Source organism: Dermochelys coriacea, chromosome 17 (assembly GCF_009764565.3).
Source record: "Dermochelys coriacea isolate rDerCor1 chromosome 17, rDerCor1.pri.v4, whole genome shotgun sequence".
NCBI classification, from domain to species: Eukaryota; Metazoa; Chordata; order Testudines; family Dermochelyidae; genus Dermochelys; species Dermochelys coriacea.
Genome location: NC_050084.1, coordinates 4,202,551 through 4,221,377, shown reverse-complemented (window position 1 = coordinate 4,221,377; position 18,827 = coordinate 4,202,551). Strand labels below are relative to the sequence as shown.

At 54.3% G+C, this 18,827-nt stretch overlaps 1 protein-coding gene and 1 long non-coding RNA gene across 4 annotated transcripts in view; one reads left to right on the top strand and one right to left on the bottom strand.

Annotated features, from left to right (window-relative positions):
• The window catches only part of LOC122456973, a 57,786-nt gene that overhangs the window by 17,073 nt on the left and 21,886 nt on the right, over positions 1-18,827 (bottom strand). The window contains exon 2 of one of the 2 annotated variants that reach the window (XR_006276195.1): positions 5,217-6,141. This is a non-coding gene — a long non-coding RNA (uncharacterized LOC122456973). Of the gene's footprint in view, positions 1-5,216; positions 6,942-18,827 lie in introns of those variants that run through there. The other variant, XR_006276196.1, reaches the window with a different exon arrangement.
• LOC119844508 (multidrug and toxin extrusion protein 2-like) overlaps positions 4,636-18,827 on the top strand; it is a 36,310-nt gene continuing 22,118 nt past the window's right edge. Inside the window, exons 1-12 of one of the 2 annotated variants that reach the window (XM_038375389.1) lie at positions 4,636-4,892; positions 8,941-9,042; positions 9,513-9,581; positions 10,387-10,535; positions 11,579-11,621; positions 12,578-12,622; positions 13,281-13,378; positions 13,976-14,073; positions 14,525-14,638; positions 14,896-14,963; positions 15,639-15,747; positions 18,699-18,774. In XM_038375389.1, the coding sequence (XP_038231317.1) occupies positions 4,749-4,892; positions 8,941-9,042; positions 9,513-9,581; positions 10,387-10,535; positions 11,579-11,621; positions 12,578-12,622; positions 13,281-13,378; positions 13,976-14,073; positions 14,525-14,638; positions 14,896-14,963; positions 15,639-15,747; positions 18,699-18,774 (1,115 nt within the window). In that variant the 5' untranslated portion in view covers positions 4,636-4,748. The remainder of the gene's footprint in view (positions 4,893-8,940; positions 9,043-9,512; positions 9,582-10,386; positions 10,536-11,578; positions 11,622-12,577; positions 12,623-13,280; positions 13,379-13,975; positions 14,074-14,524; positions 14,639-14,895; positions 14,964-15,638; positions 15,748-18,698; positions 18,775-18,827) is intronic. The other variant, XR_006276193.1, reaches the window with a different exon arrangement.

The window sequence follows — 18,827 nt, the reverse complement described above, 5'->3', positions numbered from 1 at the left end:
GCTTGGGGTACAGTGAGAGCCGGGTCTCTGTGGGCTGGGTGCAGTGAGAGCCGGGGGTCTCCCTGGGGCTGGGGTGCAGTGACAGCCGAGGGACGGGGTCTCTGTGGCGCTGGGGTGCAGTGAGAGCCGGGGGTCTCTGCGGGGCTGGGGTGCAGTGAGAGCCGAGGGACGGGGGTCTCTGTGGGCTGGGGTGCAGTGAGAGCCGGGGGTCTCTGCGGGGGCTGGGGCGCAGTGACAGCCGGGGGTCTCTGCGGGGCTCGGGTGCAGTGAGAGCCGGGTCTCTGCGGGTCTGGGGCGCATGATAGCTGGGGGTCTCTGCGGCTGGGGTGCAGTGAGAGCCGGGGGTCTCCCCTGGGGCTGGGTGCAGTGACAGCCGAGGGACGGGGGTCTCTGTGGCGCTGGGGTCAGTGAGAGCCGGGGGTCTCTGCGTTGCTGGGGCGCAGTGAGAGCCGGGGGTCTCTGCGGGCTGGGGTGCAGTGAGAGCCGAGGGACGGGGGTCTCCTGTGGGGCTGGGGTGCAGTGAGAGCCGGGGGTCTCTGCGGGCTGGGCGCAGTGACAGCCGGGGGCTCTCTGCGGGGCTCGGGTGCAGTGAGAGCCGGGGGTCTCTGCGGGGCTGGGCGCAGTGAGAGCTGGGGGTCTCTGCAGGCTGGGGTGCAGTGAGAGCCGGGGGTCTCTCTGGGCTGGGGTGCAGTGACAGCCGAGGGACGGGGTCTCTGTGGGCTGGGGTGCAGTGAGAGCCGGGGTCTCTGCGGGGCTGGGGCACAGTGACGCCGGGGTCTCTGCGGGGCTGGGGCGCGGTGAGAGCCGGGGGTCTCTGTGGTCTGGGGTGCAGTGAGAGCCGGGGTCTCTGCGGGGTTGGGCGCAGTGAGAGCCGGGGGTCTCTGTGGGGCTGGGGTGCAGTGAGAGCCGGGGGTCTCTCTGGGGCTGGGGTGCATGAGAGCTGGGGTCTCTGCGGCGCTGGGCGCAGTGAGAGCCGGGGGACGGGGTCTCTGCGGGGCTGGGTGCAGTGACAGCCGGGGGTCTCTGCGGCGCTGGGGTGCAGTGAGAGCCGAGGGACGGGGGTCTCTGCGGGGCTGGGGTTGCAGTGAGAGCGAGGACGGGGTCTCTCTCGGCTGGGGTGTCAGTGAGAGCCGGGGTCTCTGCTGGGGCTGGTGTGCAGTGACAGCCGGGGGTCTCTGCGGCGCTGGGGTTGCAGTGAGAGCCGAGGGACTGGGGTCTCTGCGGGGCTGGGGTGCAGTGAGAGCCGAGGGATGGGGTCTCTGCGGGGCTGGGGTGCAGTGAGAGCTGGGGGTCTCTGCGGCGCTGGGGTGCAGTGAGAGCCGAGGGACGGGGGTCTCTGCGGGGCTGGGGCGCAGTGAGAGCCGGGGTCTCTGCGGCGGTGGGGTGCAGTGAGAGCCGGGGGACGGGGGTCTCTGCGGGGCTGGGTGCAGTGACAGCCGGGTGTCTCTGCGGCGCTGGGGTGCAGTGAGCGCGAGGGCGGGGGTCTCTGCGGGGCTGGGGTGCGTGAGAGCCGAGGGACGGGGTCTCTGTGGGGCTGGGGTGTAGTGAGAGCTGGGGTCTCTGCTGCGGTGGTGCAGTGAGAGCCGTGGGCGGGGGTCTCTGCTGCGGGGGGTGCAGTGAGAGCTGGGGGTCTCTGCGGCGCTGGGGTGCAGTGAGAGCCGAGGACGGTGGGTCTCTGCGGGCTGGGGTGCAGTGAGAGACCGAGGTACGGGGGTCTCTCCGTCGGGCTGGGGCGCAGTGATAGCCCGGGGTCTCTGCGCGCTGGGGTGCATGCGTCCAGGGACGGGGGTCTCTGCGGCGCTGGGGTGCAGTGAGAGCTGGGGTCTCTGCGGCGGTGGGGTGGCAGTGACAGCCGAGGGACGGGGGTCTCTGCGGGCTGGGTGTAGTGAGAGCTGGGGGTCTCTGCGGCGCTGGGGCGCAGTGAGAGCCGGGGACGGGGGTCTCTGCGGGGCTGGGTGCAGTGACAGCCGGGGTCTCTGCGGCGCGGGGTGCAGTGAGAGCCGAGGACGGGGGTCTCTGCGGGGTGGGGTCGCAGTGAGAGCCGGGGACGGGGTCCTCTCGGGCTGGGGTTTGCAGTGAGAGCGGGGGTCTCTGCGGGGCTGGTGTGCAGTGACAGCCGGGGTCTCTGCGCGCTGGGGTGCAGTGAGAGCGCGAGGACGGGGGTCCTCTGTGGGGCTGGGGTGCAGTGAGAGCCGAGGGCTGGGGTTCTGCGGGGCTGGGGTGCAGTGAGAGCTGGGGTCTCTGCGGCGCTGGGGTGCAGTGAGAGCCGAGGGACGGGGGTCTCTGTGGGCTGGGGCGCAGTGAGAGCCGGGGGTCTCTGCGGGCTGGGGTGCAGTGAGAGCTGGGGGTCTCTGCGGCGCTGGGGCGCAGTGAGAGCCGGGGGTCTCTGCGGCGCTGGGGTGCAGTGAGAGCCGAGGGACGGGGGTCTCTGCGGGGCTGGGGTGCAGTGAGAGCCGAGGGACCGGGGGCCTCTCTCGGGCTGGGGTGCAGTGAGAGCCGGGGGTCTCTGCGGGGCGTGTGCAGTGACAGCCGGGGGTCTCTGCGCGCTGGGGTGCAGTGAGAGCCGAGGGACGGGGTCTCTGCGGGCTGGGGTGGCAGTGAGAGCCGAGGGATGGGGGTCTCTGCGGGGCTGGGGTGCAGTGAGAGCTGGGGGTCTCTGCGGCGCTGGGGTCAGTGAGAGCCGAGGGACGGGGGTCTCTGGGGGGCTGGGGCGCAGTGAGAGCCGGGGGACGGGGGTCTCTGCGGGGCTGGGTGCAGTGACAGCCGGTGGTCTCTGGCGGGGCTTGGGTGCAGTGAGGAGCCGAGGGACGGGGGTCTCTGCGGCAGGGCTGGGTGGCAGTGACAGCCGAGGGACGGGGGTCTCTGCGGGGCTGGGGTGCAGTGAGAGCCGGGGGTCTCTGCGGGGCTGGGGTGCAGTGAGAGCCGAGGGACGGGGGTCTCTCTCGGGCTGGGGTGCAGTGACAGCCGGGGGTCTCTGCGGCGCTGGGGTGCAGTGAGAGCCGAGGGACGGGGGTCTCTGCGGGGCTGGGGTGCAGTGAGAGCCGAGGGACGGGGGTCTCTCTCGGGCTGGGGTGCAGTGACAGCCGGGGGTCTCTGCGGGGCTGGTGTGCAGTTGAAGCCGGGGGTCTCTGCGGCGCTGGGGTGCAGTGAGAGCGAGGGACTGGGGTTCTGCGGGGGCTGGGGTGCAGTGAGAGCCGAGGGATGGGGGTCTCTGCGGGGCTGGGGTCAGTGAGAGCTGGGGTCTCTGCGCGCTGGGGTGCAGTGATAGCCGAGGGCTGGGGTCTCTGTGGGGCTGTGGCGCAGTGAGAGCCGGGGACGGGGGTCTCTGCGGGCTGGGTGCAGTGACAGCCGGGGTCTCTGCGGGGCTGGGGTGCAGTGAGAGCCGAGGGACGTGGGCTCTGCGGGGCTGGGGTGCAGTGAGAGCTGGGGTCTCTGCGGCGGTGGGGGTCAGTGACAGCCGAGGGACGGGGTCTCTTTCGGGGCTGGGGTGCAGTGAGAGCCTGGGGTCTCTGCGGCGCTGGGGTGCAGTGAGAGCCGAGGGACGGGGTCTCTTGGGGCTGGGCGCAGTGAGAGCTGGGACGGGGTCTCTGCGGGCTGGGGTGCAGTGATAGCTGGGGCTCTGCGGCGGTGGGGTGCAGTGAGAGCCGAGGGACGGGGGTCTCGCGGGGCTGGGGTGTAGTGAGGCTGGGGCTCTGCGGCGGTGGGCGCAGTGAGAGCCGGGGACGTGGGTCTCTGCGGGCTGGGGTGCAGTGAGAGGCTGGGGGTCTCTGCGGGCTGGGTGCAGTGAGAGCCGAGGGACGGGGGTCTCTGTGGTGCTGGGGCGCAGTGAGAGCCGGGGTGTCTGCGGGGCTGGGGCGCAGTGAGAGCCGGGGACGGGGGTCTCTGCGGGGCTGGGGCGCAGTGAGAGCCGGGGGACGGGGGTCTCTGCGGCGGTGGGCCAGTGACAGCCGGGGGTCTCTGTGGGTCTGGGGTGCAGTGAGAGCCGGGGGTCTCTGCGGGGCTGGGGCGCAGTGAGAGCCGGGGGTCTCTGCGGGGCTGGGGCGCAGTGACAGCGGGGGTCTCTGTGGGGTGGGGCCAGTGAGAGCCGGGGTCTCTGCGGGGCTGGGGCGCAGTGACAGCCGGGGGTCTCTGTGGGGCTGGGGCGCAGTGAGAGCCGGGGGTCTCTCTGGGGCTGGGCGCAGTGAGAGCCGGGGGTCTCTGCGGGGCTGGGGCCCAGTGACAGCCGGGGGTCTCTGTGGTGGGGGGCTGGGGCGCAGTGAGAGCCGGGGTCTCTGCGGCGTGGGTGCAGTGAGAGCCGAGGGACGGGGGTCTCTGTGCTGGGGCGCAGTGAGAGCGGGGGCCGGGGTCTCTGCGGGGCTGGGGCGCAGTGAGAGCCGGGGGTCTCTGCGGCGGTGGGCGCAGTGAGAGCCGAGGGACGGGGTCTCTGTGGGGCTGGGGCGCAGTGAGAGCCGGGGCTGGGTCGCAGTGAGAGCCGGGACGGGTCTCTGCGGCGCGCAGTGACAGCCGAGGGACGGGGGGTCTCGCCGGGGGCGCAGGGAGTCCAGGGGGCCCATTCCGGGGCGCTGCCGCTCTGCCTCCCGGGTCCCGCGCCCGGGCCCGGAGCCCTGCGCGGCGCGCTGCCCGGAGCGGGGGAAGGAGGCTGGGCCGCCGGAGGCCCGGCGCGGGAAGGTGCCGGGGCGGGGAAGCGGCGGCGGCTCCCGGCTGCTGTTATATAAACCAGCCGCCCGCACCTCGCTGCTTCCCCGACCATGGAGGGAGCTTCCGTCCCCGTCCCCGCCGCCGCGACGCGCCCAGCCCCGCCGCGGGGAAGCTGCCTGCGGAGGCTCCGCGGCCTCCTGCCCGTGGGCGCCTGGCAGGAGACCCGGGAGCTGGCCAAGATCGGGGGGCCGGTGGTAAGGACGGGGCCTGCCTCGGGGGCTCTCGCTGCCCTCGCCCAGGGGCTGGGGAAGGGAGATCTGCGGCTCAGAGCAGCCACAGGGGGGTGCTGGTTGGGGTTGGGGTCCGGGGGTCCCCCTAAAAGAGTGGGGCAGCTGGGGCAGGGCAGAGGTTACGGGGTATCCGGAGGGGGATTTCCCGTAAGGCGCGGGGTGCTAGAGTGGACCTGATGTGGGGTGGACTGAAGGGAATTGGGGTCTCGTTGAGTTCTCCCTTCCTCAAGGAGTTGAGGGGACTGCAGTGGTTAAAGTCACCCCCAAACCAGGGCAGGGAAAGCTCACCCCTTTTGCTGCCTGTCGCGCCTGTCTTGGCATGCCATGGGAAAGCAGGCTGCGTCCTCTTGTGATGAGAGGCAGAAAATGCGACTAGGGAAGCAACAGCCACAAGGAAGTGAGCTGTAGCTGAGGAAAGCTTAGGCTCAAATAAATTTGTTAGTCTCTAAGGTGCCACAAGTCCTCCTTTTCTTTTTAGGGAATCAGTGGCTGAAAGATGATCCTGAAGCTTATATTTTCCCCCTAAAAGAAACAATGAGCGCGAAGAAATGTGCATGTCTGACGTGCCTTAAAAGGCCAGTTTTACTGAGTTGAAAGATAAAAGTATCTTCACCCTTGAAAGGCTGTGGGTTTAATTCTTTCTGTTACATTGGTGTCACTTGCTGTCTGCCAGAACTGCTGTCTAATTGCTGCCCAAATGATCCATGATTTAGTTCAATGGTTAGGGCTCCTTAGCAAACTAAGGAAAAATACAGTCAATGTTTGTGTTACTGCTGTGTCCAAAGATCAGATCCATGCCTTAGGATCCACAGGCAAGGAACATCCAAGTTATTTTCTTGGACCAAGCCAAGAATTGAGGGTTTGGTTTTCTGCAGAGTGATACACAAGGTGCAGACCTGGTCCCGGGTCAGCAGGACTCCTTGTGGGGAAGGAAGTTCCTTGTGTTTTTCATCACCAACCCTGGGGGCTAAGTGGCCTCAGTTAGCTTCTAAGAAAATTGTCCGACTTGGATCCATCTTACCTCATCACAACAGTAATGGTAAGGATGTAAATCCTCTGGTAATATCCCTTCTGTATCCTTTTCTTTAGGGTGGTCAGTCTCATGTTTCTCCTTTCCTAATAGCATCAATGACCTTTGGGTTGCTTCTGCTCTTTGCACTGTTTCAAGGGGGTCCCTGGGTCAGTTGCCTCACCGCATCTCTCTGGACAGTTCCTTAAAAAACAAAGATAGATGAGGTTACATTCTGGCTGATATCAAACAGGCCTTCAGGTTCCCAGGGCCTCTTCTCCTCCCTAGGGCTGCCTTTGCCTTGGGACTGGGGCCCTGTTTTTGCCATTCTCTCCCTTTGGTGCGACCCAGGCTAAGCTCTCTACATAGTTTCTGCCCCAGAAGAAATGCGTGACTGGGATTCCATCCTCTCCTGATGTTGTTCTTGGGCCGACGTCAGCACTGTTGGAAGATGAGGTGTTACGAGAAGGAAGATCAGAATGTTGCCTTAAGAGAGGAGGGACAGTCTGGCACTAGACTGGAGCTTGAGAAACATGGATTGAGTTCAGACTCTGCTGCAAACGTTTCTATGTGACCTTAGACAAGTCATTTAGCTTGGCACCCACCATCGGAGGCAGATTTTTCAAGCACAGTAGGTGCTGAGCTCTTCTGAAAGCCTGGCCCTGACTTTTTCTTGTGCCTCCTTTCCTGTTTGTAAAATAGAGATAACGCTTCCTTTGTCCATTTGGTCTTATTTAGATTGGAATCTCTTGGGGCTGCGACTGTCTCTCGCTGTGTTTGGACAATGCTTAGCACAATAGGGAAAGCAAAAAATTGGTTTTAATTAAAGATGGGGCCTGAAGCTGCCCTGTGGCATGTGTAAAACCCCCTTGAACTTTGGCATGTGTAAAACCAGAATCTTGTGACTTGAGGCAAGCTCTAGCATTTATCTGGCAAATTGACATGAACTGAATCTTCACCGCAGCATAATTATCTTATTCACTGTCTTAGACGTTTCAGACCAAGTGCTGGGGGGGCGGGGGTCAAACAGTGGATGAATCCAATACTGTGACTTCACAATTTCCAAACACTGGCCTTTGTTTTTGTTGTGGCATGTGCCTTGCCGACTTGTGTTCCCAGAGTTATTCTAGGCCCCCTCTGAGCACAAACACTGCAACAATTAAGTGCAGAACACAGAGGCTGTGTTAAAACCAGGCTCCACATTTAGCCAAAAGTAACAAATGTACATTTTCAAGCAAGCTCCTGCACAGCCACACGGCTCGGGTGCTGCTGAGGACAGAGATGTGGCCCCAGGGGGATTGCTCACTGAGTGGCTGGGGTTCTCTATTATTTGAACTCGGAGTCCTACTGGAAGTCTTCCGTCATGAGGTGGGTTTCATCCTTGGGGAGCTAGCTGAGAAGTCCCCCTCCTAAACAAGTGGATTATAGGAGATTCACAGAGAAACATGCCTTGTGCTTCTGCCTAGGTACTGCCTTTCTCTGGCCTTTTAGGAGCCTGGCTCCTGCAGGCACTGTGCTGCCAGAGGTTCCCTAGGGGCTAAAGGCAGGTTGGTGGCTTCCAAATTGCAGAAGGGAAGACATTAAAACTAATGGTGACAGGGTCACAGATTATAACAGATTTATGAACAGGGGCCTAGGAGTACAATCCTGTCATAGTCTTCCCCTTTCTCTCAGCCCTATCTATCTGCCTGGATTCTGTACCCCACTGGGCATCCCCAGAGGGACTTCCAGTGGGCTAGGGGAGAATGGGTGACAATGGTGTGGCGGCAGTCCTCCATCTTTCAGCCCTATCACATGCTCTCTAGACCAAGAACTAGGGTATTGCTGCCCCCTCCAGCCATGGGGTGGAAAATATGGTGGTTAGGTAGTAGTTGTAAGGGTAGTTTACAGCCTTGGTGCAATCTTTTTGCCTGTTTTGCCCTCTCCTCTGTAGATCCATTTATCTCCTGGAGCAAAAGCTTATAGTGTTTAAACCCCAGAGAGGAGAGATCTGCCAGGCAATAGACTAGGACAGTGGTTCTCAACCTTTCCAGACTACTGTACTCCTTTCAGGAATCTTTGTCTTATGTATCCCACACCCCACTACATTTCACCTCACTTAAAAACTACTTGCTTACAAAATCAGACAAAAATACACAAGTGTCACAGCACACTAGTACTGAAAAATTGGTTACTTTCTCATTTTTACCATATAATTATAACAAATCAATTGAAATATTAATATTTTACTTACATTTCAGTGTACAGTACATAGAACAGTATAAACAAGTCATTGTCCATATGGAATTTGTTTGTACCCTGACTTTGCTAGTGCTTTTTGTGTAGTCTGTTGTAAAACTAGGCAAATATTTAGATCAGTTGATGTGCCCCCTGGAAGACCTCTCTGTACCCCCAGGGGTACACGTACCCCTGCTCGGGAACGACTGGACTAGAACATCCACACTGCCCACTGAGGCGAGGGCAGGCAACAGCAAGCTTTAAAAACCTTGCAGCACCTAATGGGTCTGCCTTTCTGACTGACGCTTTGTCTTGCCCGACTGTGTGCTCTTTAGATCAGGAACTGTCTCTTACGATGTGTGTGCAGAGCCTAGGATGGTGGAGTTGTGATCTCCATTGGGGCTTCTAAGTGTAGTAGGAAGAGAGCCTGAGACACAAACTCGTGTATCAGAGGCCTTGTATGAGGCCTAAAGCTTGACCACTACTTCAGTTCAGGCCTTAGGCCTCATACCAGGCTACTGACAAGGGCTTATGTCTGAGACTGTCTTCCTGCTACACTAAGTATTACTGTAATATATAAATACACATATAAACACATCAAACTGGGTTTAAGTATTACTGTAACACACAAAATCAATCAATCAAACTGACTTTATTCTGGGATTAATTCTAAAGTATTTTGTATGAATGCATCAGTTTGTGAAATACCCTCCCCACTGTTCGAACCTAACCCCATGTCTGACTGGCTTCCTTCTCATTTTTATACTTCCTTTCTTTCCACCCCAGTTCCTAGCCCAATTGTTGGTCTTCCTGATCAGCGTGGTCAGCTCCATATTCTGTGGCCATCTGGGAAAAGCTGAGCTAGATGCTGTGACACTTGCTGTATCCGTACGTATTATCCTGTTTTTCCTTAATTAAACATTTCAATTGGGAGATGGATGGACGGATTTACATCAGTGATTTAAATCACCAGTTCTAATCAGTATTTAAATCAGCAAGGAGGAAACCTCAATTAAAATCTATTTTAATCTTGTTTTGCACTTGTACTTTTTTAGTTTGTTTTTGAAAGAAAGGCTTATTCTCATTAATTAGTAACCATTAAAACTTGTTGCTTTGCAACTAAATATAGCCCTTCTACGAAATTTGGTGCTGCTTTATGGTAACAAGAGGCTGTGCTATTATCTATACACAAGTTGGGAAGCCTAAAAAAATAGGCACTGAAACCACCACTGCACCTCCATCCTCTTGGGGAAAAAATACAGCTGCAGATGGCTGGCTTTTTTTCTGAGCCTGCCTGGCAGCCTGAGCTTCCTCCTTCCCTGATCGGTTGCTTTGTCTCTTTGTGCTCTAATCTCCAGGTTATCAATGTTACCGGCATTTCAGTCGGCTCTGGCTTAGCATCGGCATGTGACACCCTAATGTCCCAGGTGGGGAACTGCCCTATGGCCGGCTCGTTTACTTGTTCTCTTTGGTTGTGTCTTGCGCCTGGAGATGCTGGGGGAAGGAGGGTTGAGAACGGACAATCATCATCTCACCCTTCCATTTGGCTGCTTCACAGCCCATCTGGTCCTCGGAGCACATCTCCACCCCCTCTGTCGCTGCGGGTCCAGGGGGGCTGCCCCCACCAAATGTAGGGGGTTAGCAACTTATGGGGCTGAGCCAAATCTTTTGAGGTTGAGACTCCCATTGGCATTGGTGAATCTTGGTCTGGCCCCTATGTAATTTGTTGACTGTCTCTGCTGGGACTTGCTGATGAGACCATTTCTGACCCTGGTGACAAGTCTGGGGCCTTTTTTAGAAAGTCTTGCATTGTGGCAAGGTCAGTGAAATGACCTCCCCTGGCCCCCACTCCATTTATCTAACCCAGAGGTTCCCAAGCTGAGGAACGTTTGGGGGAGGGGTGTGGCTGGGGCCCAGGCCAGCCCCATGAGGGGGTGGGGAGGGAGAGCTACCCAGCCTGGCTGCCAGCTCCACGCCCTAACTGTTGCCCCGGCTGCTGGCCCTGCACCCCAGCAGTGGCTGCAACCTTGGTCCCCTTACCCCGGCTGTGGCCCCTCCCCCCTGGAGCCCCGGTCCTGGCCCTGAGGGGTGAGGGGGAGCTGGAGGGGAGTGCAGACAAGGGTAAGGGGGGGTCATGAGGTAAAAAGTTTGGGGACCACTGATCTAACCCTATTTCCTCTTAAACCTCTTGCCGTGGATAACTCGCCTCTTGGCAACACTTCTCTTCCCCAGACGTACGGCAGTAAGAACATGAAGCGGGTGGGGATCATCCTGCAGCGTGGGATCCTCATCCTGCTGCTTTGCTGCTTCCCCTGCTGGGCTGTACTCATCAACACCGAGCAGATCCTGCTGCTCTTCAGACAGGACCCGGAGGTCTCCAGGTCGGGCTGAGATCTAATCCTGTCCTGTCCCTGCCCCTCGGCAGTTCAGGCTTTGCCCCCACCCTGACTCTTCTGTTGATCCTGATGACCACTCCAGCATAGTTGGCAGGCCCTTCCATGACTGTGGAGTCCACACCAGGACTTCAGGAGACCCTGTGTGGTGACGACAGGCCCCACAAGCCCTGTTTAGTCAGTCTGGGAGCCAAAAAAACAGACTTGCCTCCCTTCTTAGCAGATCAGGAGAGTGGAATGAGCCACTTAGACTCCATGCCCCTCTGTCCCTTCCAGGTTATGACTGAGTCAGCTTGCTGGGATAGGAGCACCTACACTGCTGGTACCCCTGCTACACCTGCTCTGTGCATTGAGAAGACTGCTGTCGCCAGGGATTTCACTCCAGCATCCTTCTCCAGCACTAGATTGAGAGAGACCTGTTTAGACTCCATACAATTCCAAGTCACTTACCTTATAGCAGGGATCTCAAACTTTAATCACCACGAGAGCCACATGAGGACTAGTACATTGGCCTGAAGGCTGCATCACTGACCCCGCTCCATCCCCACGCTGCCCTGGCCCCGCCCCCACTTCACCCCTTCCATGAGGCCCCGCCCCATTCCAACCCCTTCCCCAAATTCCTGCCCCGCCCCACCTCTTCTCCGCCTCCTCCCCTGAGCGTGTGGCTCTCCGCTTCTCCCCACTCCCTCCTGGAAAGAGCTAAGCGCTGCCAAACAGCTGTTTGGTGTCAGGAAGCGCCTGCAGGTAGGCAGAGGAGCAGGGACACAGCACTCTGGGGGGGAAGGAGCAGCGGGGGGAGGGGAGCCTGGCGGGCCACAGGAAATAACCCCGTGGGCTGCATGTTTGAGATCCCTGCCTTATAGTGTCTGTCCCCTACTTGTCCCTGTGTGCAAGGAGCCCCAGGCTGCTGATGGATTACCAGGCAAAGACATCTAGTACAAAGCAGAGGGGGATTTTGGGTGCACACTTGCTTGGTTTGGTTCTTCTCTTACTGTACTTTTAACTGGATGGAAACCGTATTATTTTTCCAGGTTAACCCAGATTTACGTGATGATCTTTATCCCAGCCCTTCCCGTAAGTTGCGGCTAAGGTTACTATGCACTTTACCTTTCTGGATAACGGAATGTGCTCCCTGCTCTGCAGAACACAAGAAGCCTGTGTGACTTATGGGGTTGGACAGTGTTCCCCACTTTATCTTAATCTTTAATACAGAGGTGCAGTCCCCTGAGACAACAGGTCCCACTTCCCTCTTGTCACTCAGACTGAGCATTGCATGCTGGAATCTGTAGTTTTTGCAGGCAGCACCTTTGCATATTAAATAATCTCCCAGGAGCATTGGGACCTGAGGTCTCCATGGGCGATAGAGGCACCTGCAATCTGCTTGATTTCACACACATTAGTAGCTGCCAGGCACATGACAAATGGTCCGAACAGGTCTGCATTGGACAAAGTGCCTTACCACGTACCTACTAGATGTGTTCTGGGGCTTTGGAGCACAGTTTGTTCAGAAGTCCATGCTCTGTCCACTTTCTCTGAGGCTCTTAGTTTCCTTTGTCCTGAAGGGCAAGGCCCAGGATATGTCTCTGCAGTTTGGAGACAGTTACATCATCCCTGCGTGAGAGGAGATGTTCGGTGCTCAACTGAGGAAAGGGCACTGCTCCAAACAGCAGGAGAGCATGACACACTAGCCAGCGAGGGGGAGGAGGGAAAGCAAATGTCTGAACTTTGCTAACATTAAGGGCTCAGAAGCTGAACTAGAAGCCGCTAATGCATTAAAACAAAGCAGGGTGTAGGGAGCTGCTGTAGTGTATTTGGTCATGTCACAGTGCTTTGGACAGGAAGTTGGAGTGGTTGAAGAAGAGAGGAATCTTGTTGTCTGTGACCTTAATTGTAACCCACTCCTGCCCCAGGACTGACAGCGGGGTGTCTAATCCCTGGACCCCCACTAAGTTATGGTAAGAAGCAGTTTGTGGGAAGCCCTGTATGTCCTCAAGGTGGCTCTAATGAAATGGAACCTAACTCTCTTGCAGGCAGTGTTTCTGTACCAGCTGCAGACAAGATATTTACAAAGCCAGGTAGGGTTCCTGCTAGTTGTGTAAATAGTTGGGCTGTGGGACACAGATTGAAATGCGTCTCTCAGAGCATCATGAAAGCAGGGGATCGTAGCTCATTCCCTTGCTGCGAGGAGCATGGCTGGGAAATATGGCAGAGGACTTGTCTCTGATCAGTCCCCTACAGTGGTGGGAGCACAGTGTCTCCTGGCACTCACTGTCCCTCTTTCAAGGTCAGAGCTGCTTTGATGATCTCCAGAGGGAGCTGTTGAGGCCTCCTGGGCTGGAGAGACGAGTCTGTCCGATACATGGCCTTTGAAGGGTAGAGAGAGAGAGCGGGTGATGGAAGGCCCATTCCCATCTCTGTCTGCTTAGGAACTTTGTGCACTAATCGTTGATTTCAGTGTTGGCCTCCCAAATGGCAGGTTCTGCTGCCTTCAGGTCTCCTCTTCACCATCACCATTGTCTTGCCTTCAGCTGGACCTGGCTGAAAACTGTCTGGTCAGCAGATATCAACCTGGCTGCCTCCTGGGTTCCTGTAGGTGGCTTAATTCCCTCCGAAATGATGCTCTTACACTTAGAAATGGCTGCTGGGTTCATAAACTGGGCCAGGAGTTGGGGGTCTGGCTGTGGCACTGGGGAAACTCTCTTTCCAAAGACTTTTTCTCTCTCCTGCTTCCAGGCAATCATCTTGCCTCAGGTTGTGACAGGTGTTGCAGCCAATCTCCTCAACGTGGCCATGAACACCCTCTTTCTTTATGCACTGAAGCTGGGAGTGGTGTGAGTATGATGGGGCCAGAGACTCCCAGTCGCTGGGTTTTTAGCAAAGATCCTGGGACCTGCCCAGCCCAGGGCTGCTGTTCTTTCCTGGATGCTCCCTGACTTGGTAGCGCTGGTCTCTGTCCATGGATGCACCCAGCCTATAAAGAATTGAATCAGCCGTGACTGCCAATGAAAAAGTCTGTTTGGCATCACTATTATTGAGGGTCGTGTGCTCCTAGCAGGCCATTATAATGCTACACTTCATCATGGGCGAGTCCATTCAGTCTAGGGCAGTGACACACATGCTTGGTGTGACAAGAGTGCCTTGCTTAGCTGAGTTATGGCTTAACTAGGGGCTGCCACTCAGCATGCACATGCATTGGGAAAGCTGTGGCTGGGGGGAGACGGGACTGGAACAGTGGGTGGGTTCTGCACATCACTCCTAGTGCCTTAGCAGAGCTGTGTGTAAAAGCATCCCCTGCCTCAAGACTGATAAAATGCTGGCTTATCCTGATCTTTGAATCCATGCACAGTAAATACATAAGGGTGAGGGAGGGAATGATACCCAGTTTAATGGCGATGTGCCCCTTGTAACCATTCAACCTCTCTCTGCAGGGGCTCTGCCTGGTCCAACACTCTTTCCCAATACACCCAAGCTGTTCTCCTCTTCCTGTATGTGTGGTGGAAGAAAATACACGTCAAGACCTGGGGAGGTAGTGTATGTCTCCGTCCTGTTATATATTACTGGTCTGATCCGGCAACTGTTAGAGCAGAGGGGACCGTGGCCTTGGTTCCTGATCCCTTGGAAGCCAGCCCTGTAGATTTTGTATTCAAGGTGTAAATGTGTTAGCTGCTGCCAGAGGATTTCTCCACAACCTCTTTATCTGAGACTCTTGCACAGTGCTTGGAGCATGAGAGGGATTGTGGCCTCTGGCTCATTCCTAAGCATGGCCTTGAGTTCAGTCCCTCTGAGCACGTTACACCAATGCATTGGACTGCAGAAATGGCTGGACTGGGGCCCATGGAGTTCTACTGTGGAGCTCATGGCTGCTCTCCTCTGTCATATTGAGCGGCTGCCTGCAGAGATTATAACTCCAGTGTCCTGCGGGGACCGAAGGAGGCAGTTACTCCACCTTCCATATCCCTCCCTGCTTGTTGTTGCAGGCTGGACCAGGGAATGTCTCCAGGAGTGGGGGTCCTTCATTCGGTTAGCCGTGCCTGGGATGCTCATGATGTGTATCGAGTGGTGGACCTTTGAGATCGGGAGCTTTCTGGCAGGTGAAAGTCCTCTATGAATGCCAGTTCCCTTACCCACTTTAGCAGGGGTTTCCCATTGTTCATGCTGTTTTGGGGGACCATCCCAGGTGGCTGAGCAGACCTTCATGATTCCCCTAGAGGCAACTCCAGCCTCTCCTGCGTTTGATAGGCTGATCCTCCACAGCTGCTGTCGGATCACAGCCCATTAATGTTTTCCCCCCAGGAATGAGGGTCTTTTCATTCTCATTTGCAAAACAAAAGCCATGCCTCTCTTCTAGGTCTGATCAGTGTGGTGGAGCTGGGAGCACAGTCTGTAATCTATGAACTGGTCACTATAGCGTACATGGTAAGAGCTCAAGCTTGCGAGACATGTTGTGTGTCCAGATCGAGGCACATCAAGAACTCGAGGGTCCCAAGACTGGAATAGCAAGTGGCACTGTAAGACTGAGGAGGGTTGGCAGAGCCCTGGCAGGGAGTAGAAGACTGGCATAGCAGGGGCTGCTGCCTGTCGAGGCTCAGATGTATTAGCAAACCCAGGGCTTGTGGTGGGTGGGTTCCTAGGTCTGGAATGGCAGGGGCTTTCTAATGCACATCAGGACTGAGGTGCGTTGGCCGAACTGACATGGGAGTCCCTACAGGTCTGCAATAAAAGTGTGTTGCCTCTGATTAGTGCATTGAAGAAGCTAGTGTGGCCCCTGCCTGTCACACTTCCCTTATGTCTGGGCTATTACTCCAACAGTCATGGATGCTAAACCCAGCAGGAAAATTCTTCAAATCAGTGAGGACTTGCTGCATTTCCAGCATGCTGCTGTACTTACCCCAGGGCACAGAATAGCTTGGGAGGATCATAGAAAGTATGAAGAGGCGATGGGGTGCAAGTTATGCTGATTTGTACCTATCCTTCCTGCAAGGGCAGAGCTAGATTGCTGCAGGCTCTGCCAGCCATTGGCATCCTGTCACGATCATGGCCAAACAGACCCCAACCACAAAGCCCTGGTATCATGTGTTTCCTCGTGCTTAGGTGCCACTGGGCTTCAGTGTGGCTGCCACGGTCAGAGTTGGCAACGCCTTGGGAGCAGGCAATGCAGAGCAGGCAAAGAAGTCGTGTAGAACAGCACTGCTGTGCACAGGTGGGCATGTTCTCTGTCCAGTGCCTGCTGGAGTGATGTTTTCCTGGTGGCTTTTAAGGGGACAGCACCAAGGGGAGAAAAATTCCTTCCCTGTTAACTACTCTGTTACAAAGGCTTAATTTCCTTTTCACCATTGGTGACTCTGTGTAATATCGGTTTGCAGCTGATTAAACTAGACTGGTCTCTGCGTAGCTGCTTCCCCTGTCTGGGCCTAACCCAACAGCACAGGGTTGTGTGGCCGGGGCAGGGCTCCAGCATAGAAGAGAACTTCTTAAATTAAGGGGGACAGGGGGAGAAAATTCTCTCACTGTTCAAAAAAATAATTAAAGGGCAGATTTTCTAAAGGGCGGCGGATGCAAAACTGCAGAAAGAGTTTTCATTTGGTGGGGGTGGGAGGGAATCTGCCATCGTTCAGCTCTTTTGAAAAATCTAACCCTAACATTTATCCCAATATTAGGTTTTGTACCCTGCCCCAGCCAGTGTTGTTGTTGTTTTTTTTTTTTAATAAATAAAGCCTAAATTACAGCCATTTGTTCCCATAGCAACAATATGCGCTAAGCACTTTAAAATCTCTGTCCCTGAGCATTTACAATCTATAGTCTCCCTTTTAAACTTGATATTACACCTGTACTAGATGTTGCTGTGACTCAAAGAAATGTAGGACTCGAAGAGACCTCGATAGGTCATCTAGTCTACCCCATATGCAGAGGCAGAACTAAATTATCTAGACTATCCCTGACAGGTGTTTGTCTAACCTGCCTTAACCTCCAATGATGAAAATTCCACAACGTCTCTAGGCAATTTATTCCAGTGCTTAACTTCGCTGATTGTTAAGATTTTCCTAATTCCTTAACCTCAATTTTAGGGCTGTCAATCAATCAGTTAACTCATGCGATTAACTAAAAAAATTAATTGTGATTAATCACACTGTTAAACAATAGAATACCAGTTGAAATGTATTAAATATTTTGGACGTTTTTCTACATTTTCATTTTTTCTTATATTCTGTGTTTGTAATTGAAATCAAAGTGTATATTTTTTATTACAAATATTTGTACTGTAAAAGATGAAAAATAGTTTTTTCAATTCACTTCATACAAGTACTGTAGTGCAATCTCTTTATTGTGAAAGTGTAACTTACAAATGTAGATTTTGTTTTTGTTACATAACTGCACTCAAAAACAAAATAGTGTAAAACTTTAGGGCCTATAAGTCCACTCAGTCCTACTTCTTCTTCAGCCAATCGCTCAGACAAACAAGGTTGTTTACATTTATAGGCGATAATGCTGCCCTCTTCTTATTTACTGTCACCAGAAAGTGAAAACAGGCTTTGCATGGTACTTTTGTAGCTGGGATTGCAAGGTATTTATGTGCCAGATATGCTAAACATTCGTATGCCCCTTCATGCTTTGGCCACCATTCCAGAGGACATGCTGATGATGCTCGTTTAAAAAAAATGCATTAATTAAATTTGTGACTGAATTCCTTGGGGGATAATTGTGTGTCCCCTGCTCTTTTTTACCCGCTTTCTGCCATATATTTCATATAGCAGTCTCGGATGATGTCCCAGCACATGTTCTTCATTTTAAGAACACTTTTTGCTGCAGATTTGACAAAACACACAGAAGGTACCAATGTGAGATTTCTAAAGATAGCACTCGACCCAAGGTTTAAGAAGCTGAAGTGCCTTCCAAAATCTGATCAGAATGGGGTGTGGAGCATCCTTTCAGAAGTCTTAAAAGAGCAACACTTCGATGCAGAAACTACAGAACCCAAATCACCAAAAAAGAAAATCTATCTTCTGTTGGCAGCATCTCATTCTGATAATGAAAATGAACATGCATCAGTCTGCACTACTTTGGATTGTTATCGAGCAGAACCTATCATCAGCATGGACACATGTCCCCTGGAACGGTGGTTGAAGCATGAACGGACATATGAATCTTTAGTGCATCTGGCATGTAAATATCGTGCAATCCCGGCTACATCACTACCATACGAACAACTGTTTACACTTTCAGGTGACATTGTGAACAAGAAGCAGGCAGCATTATCTCCTGCAAATGTAAACAAACTTGTTTGGCTGAGCGATTGGCTGAACAAGAAGTAGGACTGAGTGGACTTCCAGGCTCTAAAATTTACATGGTTTTAATTTTTGAATGCAGCTTTTTTTTTAACATAACTACATTTGTGAGTTCGACTTCTGTGATTGAGATTGCACTACAGTACTTGTACTAGGTGAATTGAAAAATACTATTTCTTGGTTTTTTTACAGTGCAAATACTTGTAAACAAAAATCAATATAAAGTGAGCATTGTACAATTTGATTTCAATTACGCCACAGAATACAATATATTTGAAAATGTAGAAAACATCCAAAAATTTATTTAAATGGTATTCTATTATTGTTTAACAGTGCGATTAATCACGATTAATTTTTTTAAATTGCTTGACAGCCCTACTAAATTTCAGGCTGATTTTTTTTTTATGGGGTTTTGACGGTGGGTTGTCACTCACTGTTAAAGTATAGCCTTCAAATTCATTGGAAATGGTGACTGTCACTTTTTATTTTTTGAATTTCTCCGTGAAGGTGGGTCACACGCTGTCCTTATTTGGACTGAACTCCTCAATAAAAAAGGCTCAGTTAAGCTCCTCTATGGAAGGTCTGACATTATGGTTTCTGTAGCTAAAGAGCATCTGATTTAGTGTTCTAACCCTTGCACCAGACCTGTGGGGAAGGCATCCATGGGGAATTAACTCAGCAAATTCTCACGTTGCTTATTGGAATAGCGCCCAGAGTTCCCCACCAAGATCAGGCCCCCACTATATTAAGTCGTGAACAAACGTGTTACCAACAGCCCAGAGATCTTGGTCCCAAACAGCAGCCCAGGAGAAGAGAAGAACGTGGTACCTGTCTTAATCAAATCCCCTGTTGCATGACTGTCTTCCAGGAGTGTTTGCTATGGTGGTCGGTGCCCTACTGGTATCCTCGAAGGACATAGTGGGCTATATCTTCACGAGAGACAAGTGGGTAATCTGATTACATCAAAGACTATTATTTAACTTAAAGGGCTTTTCTG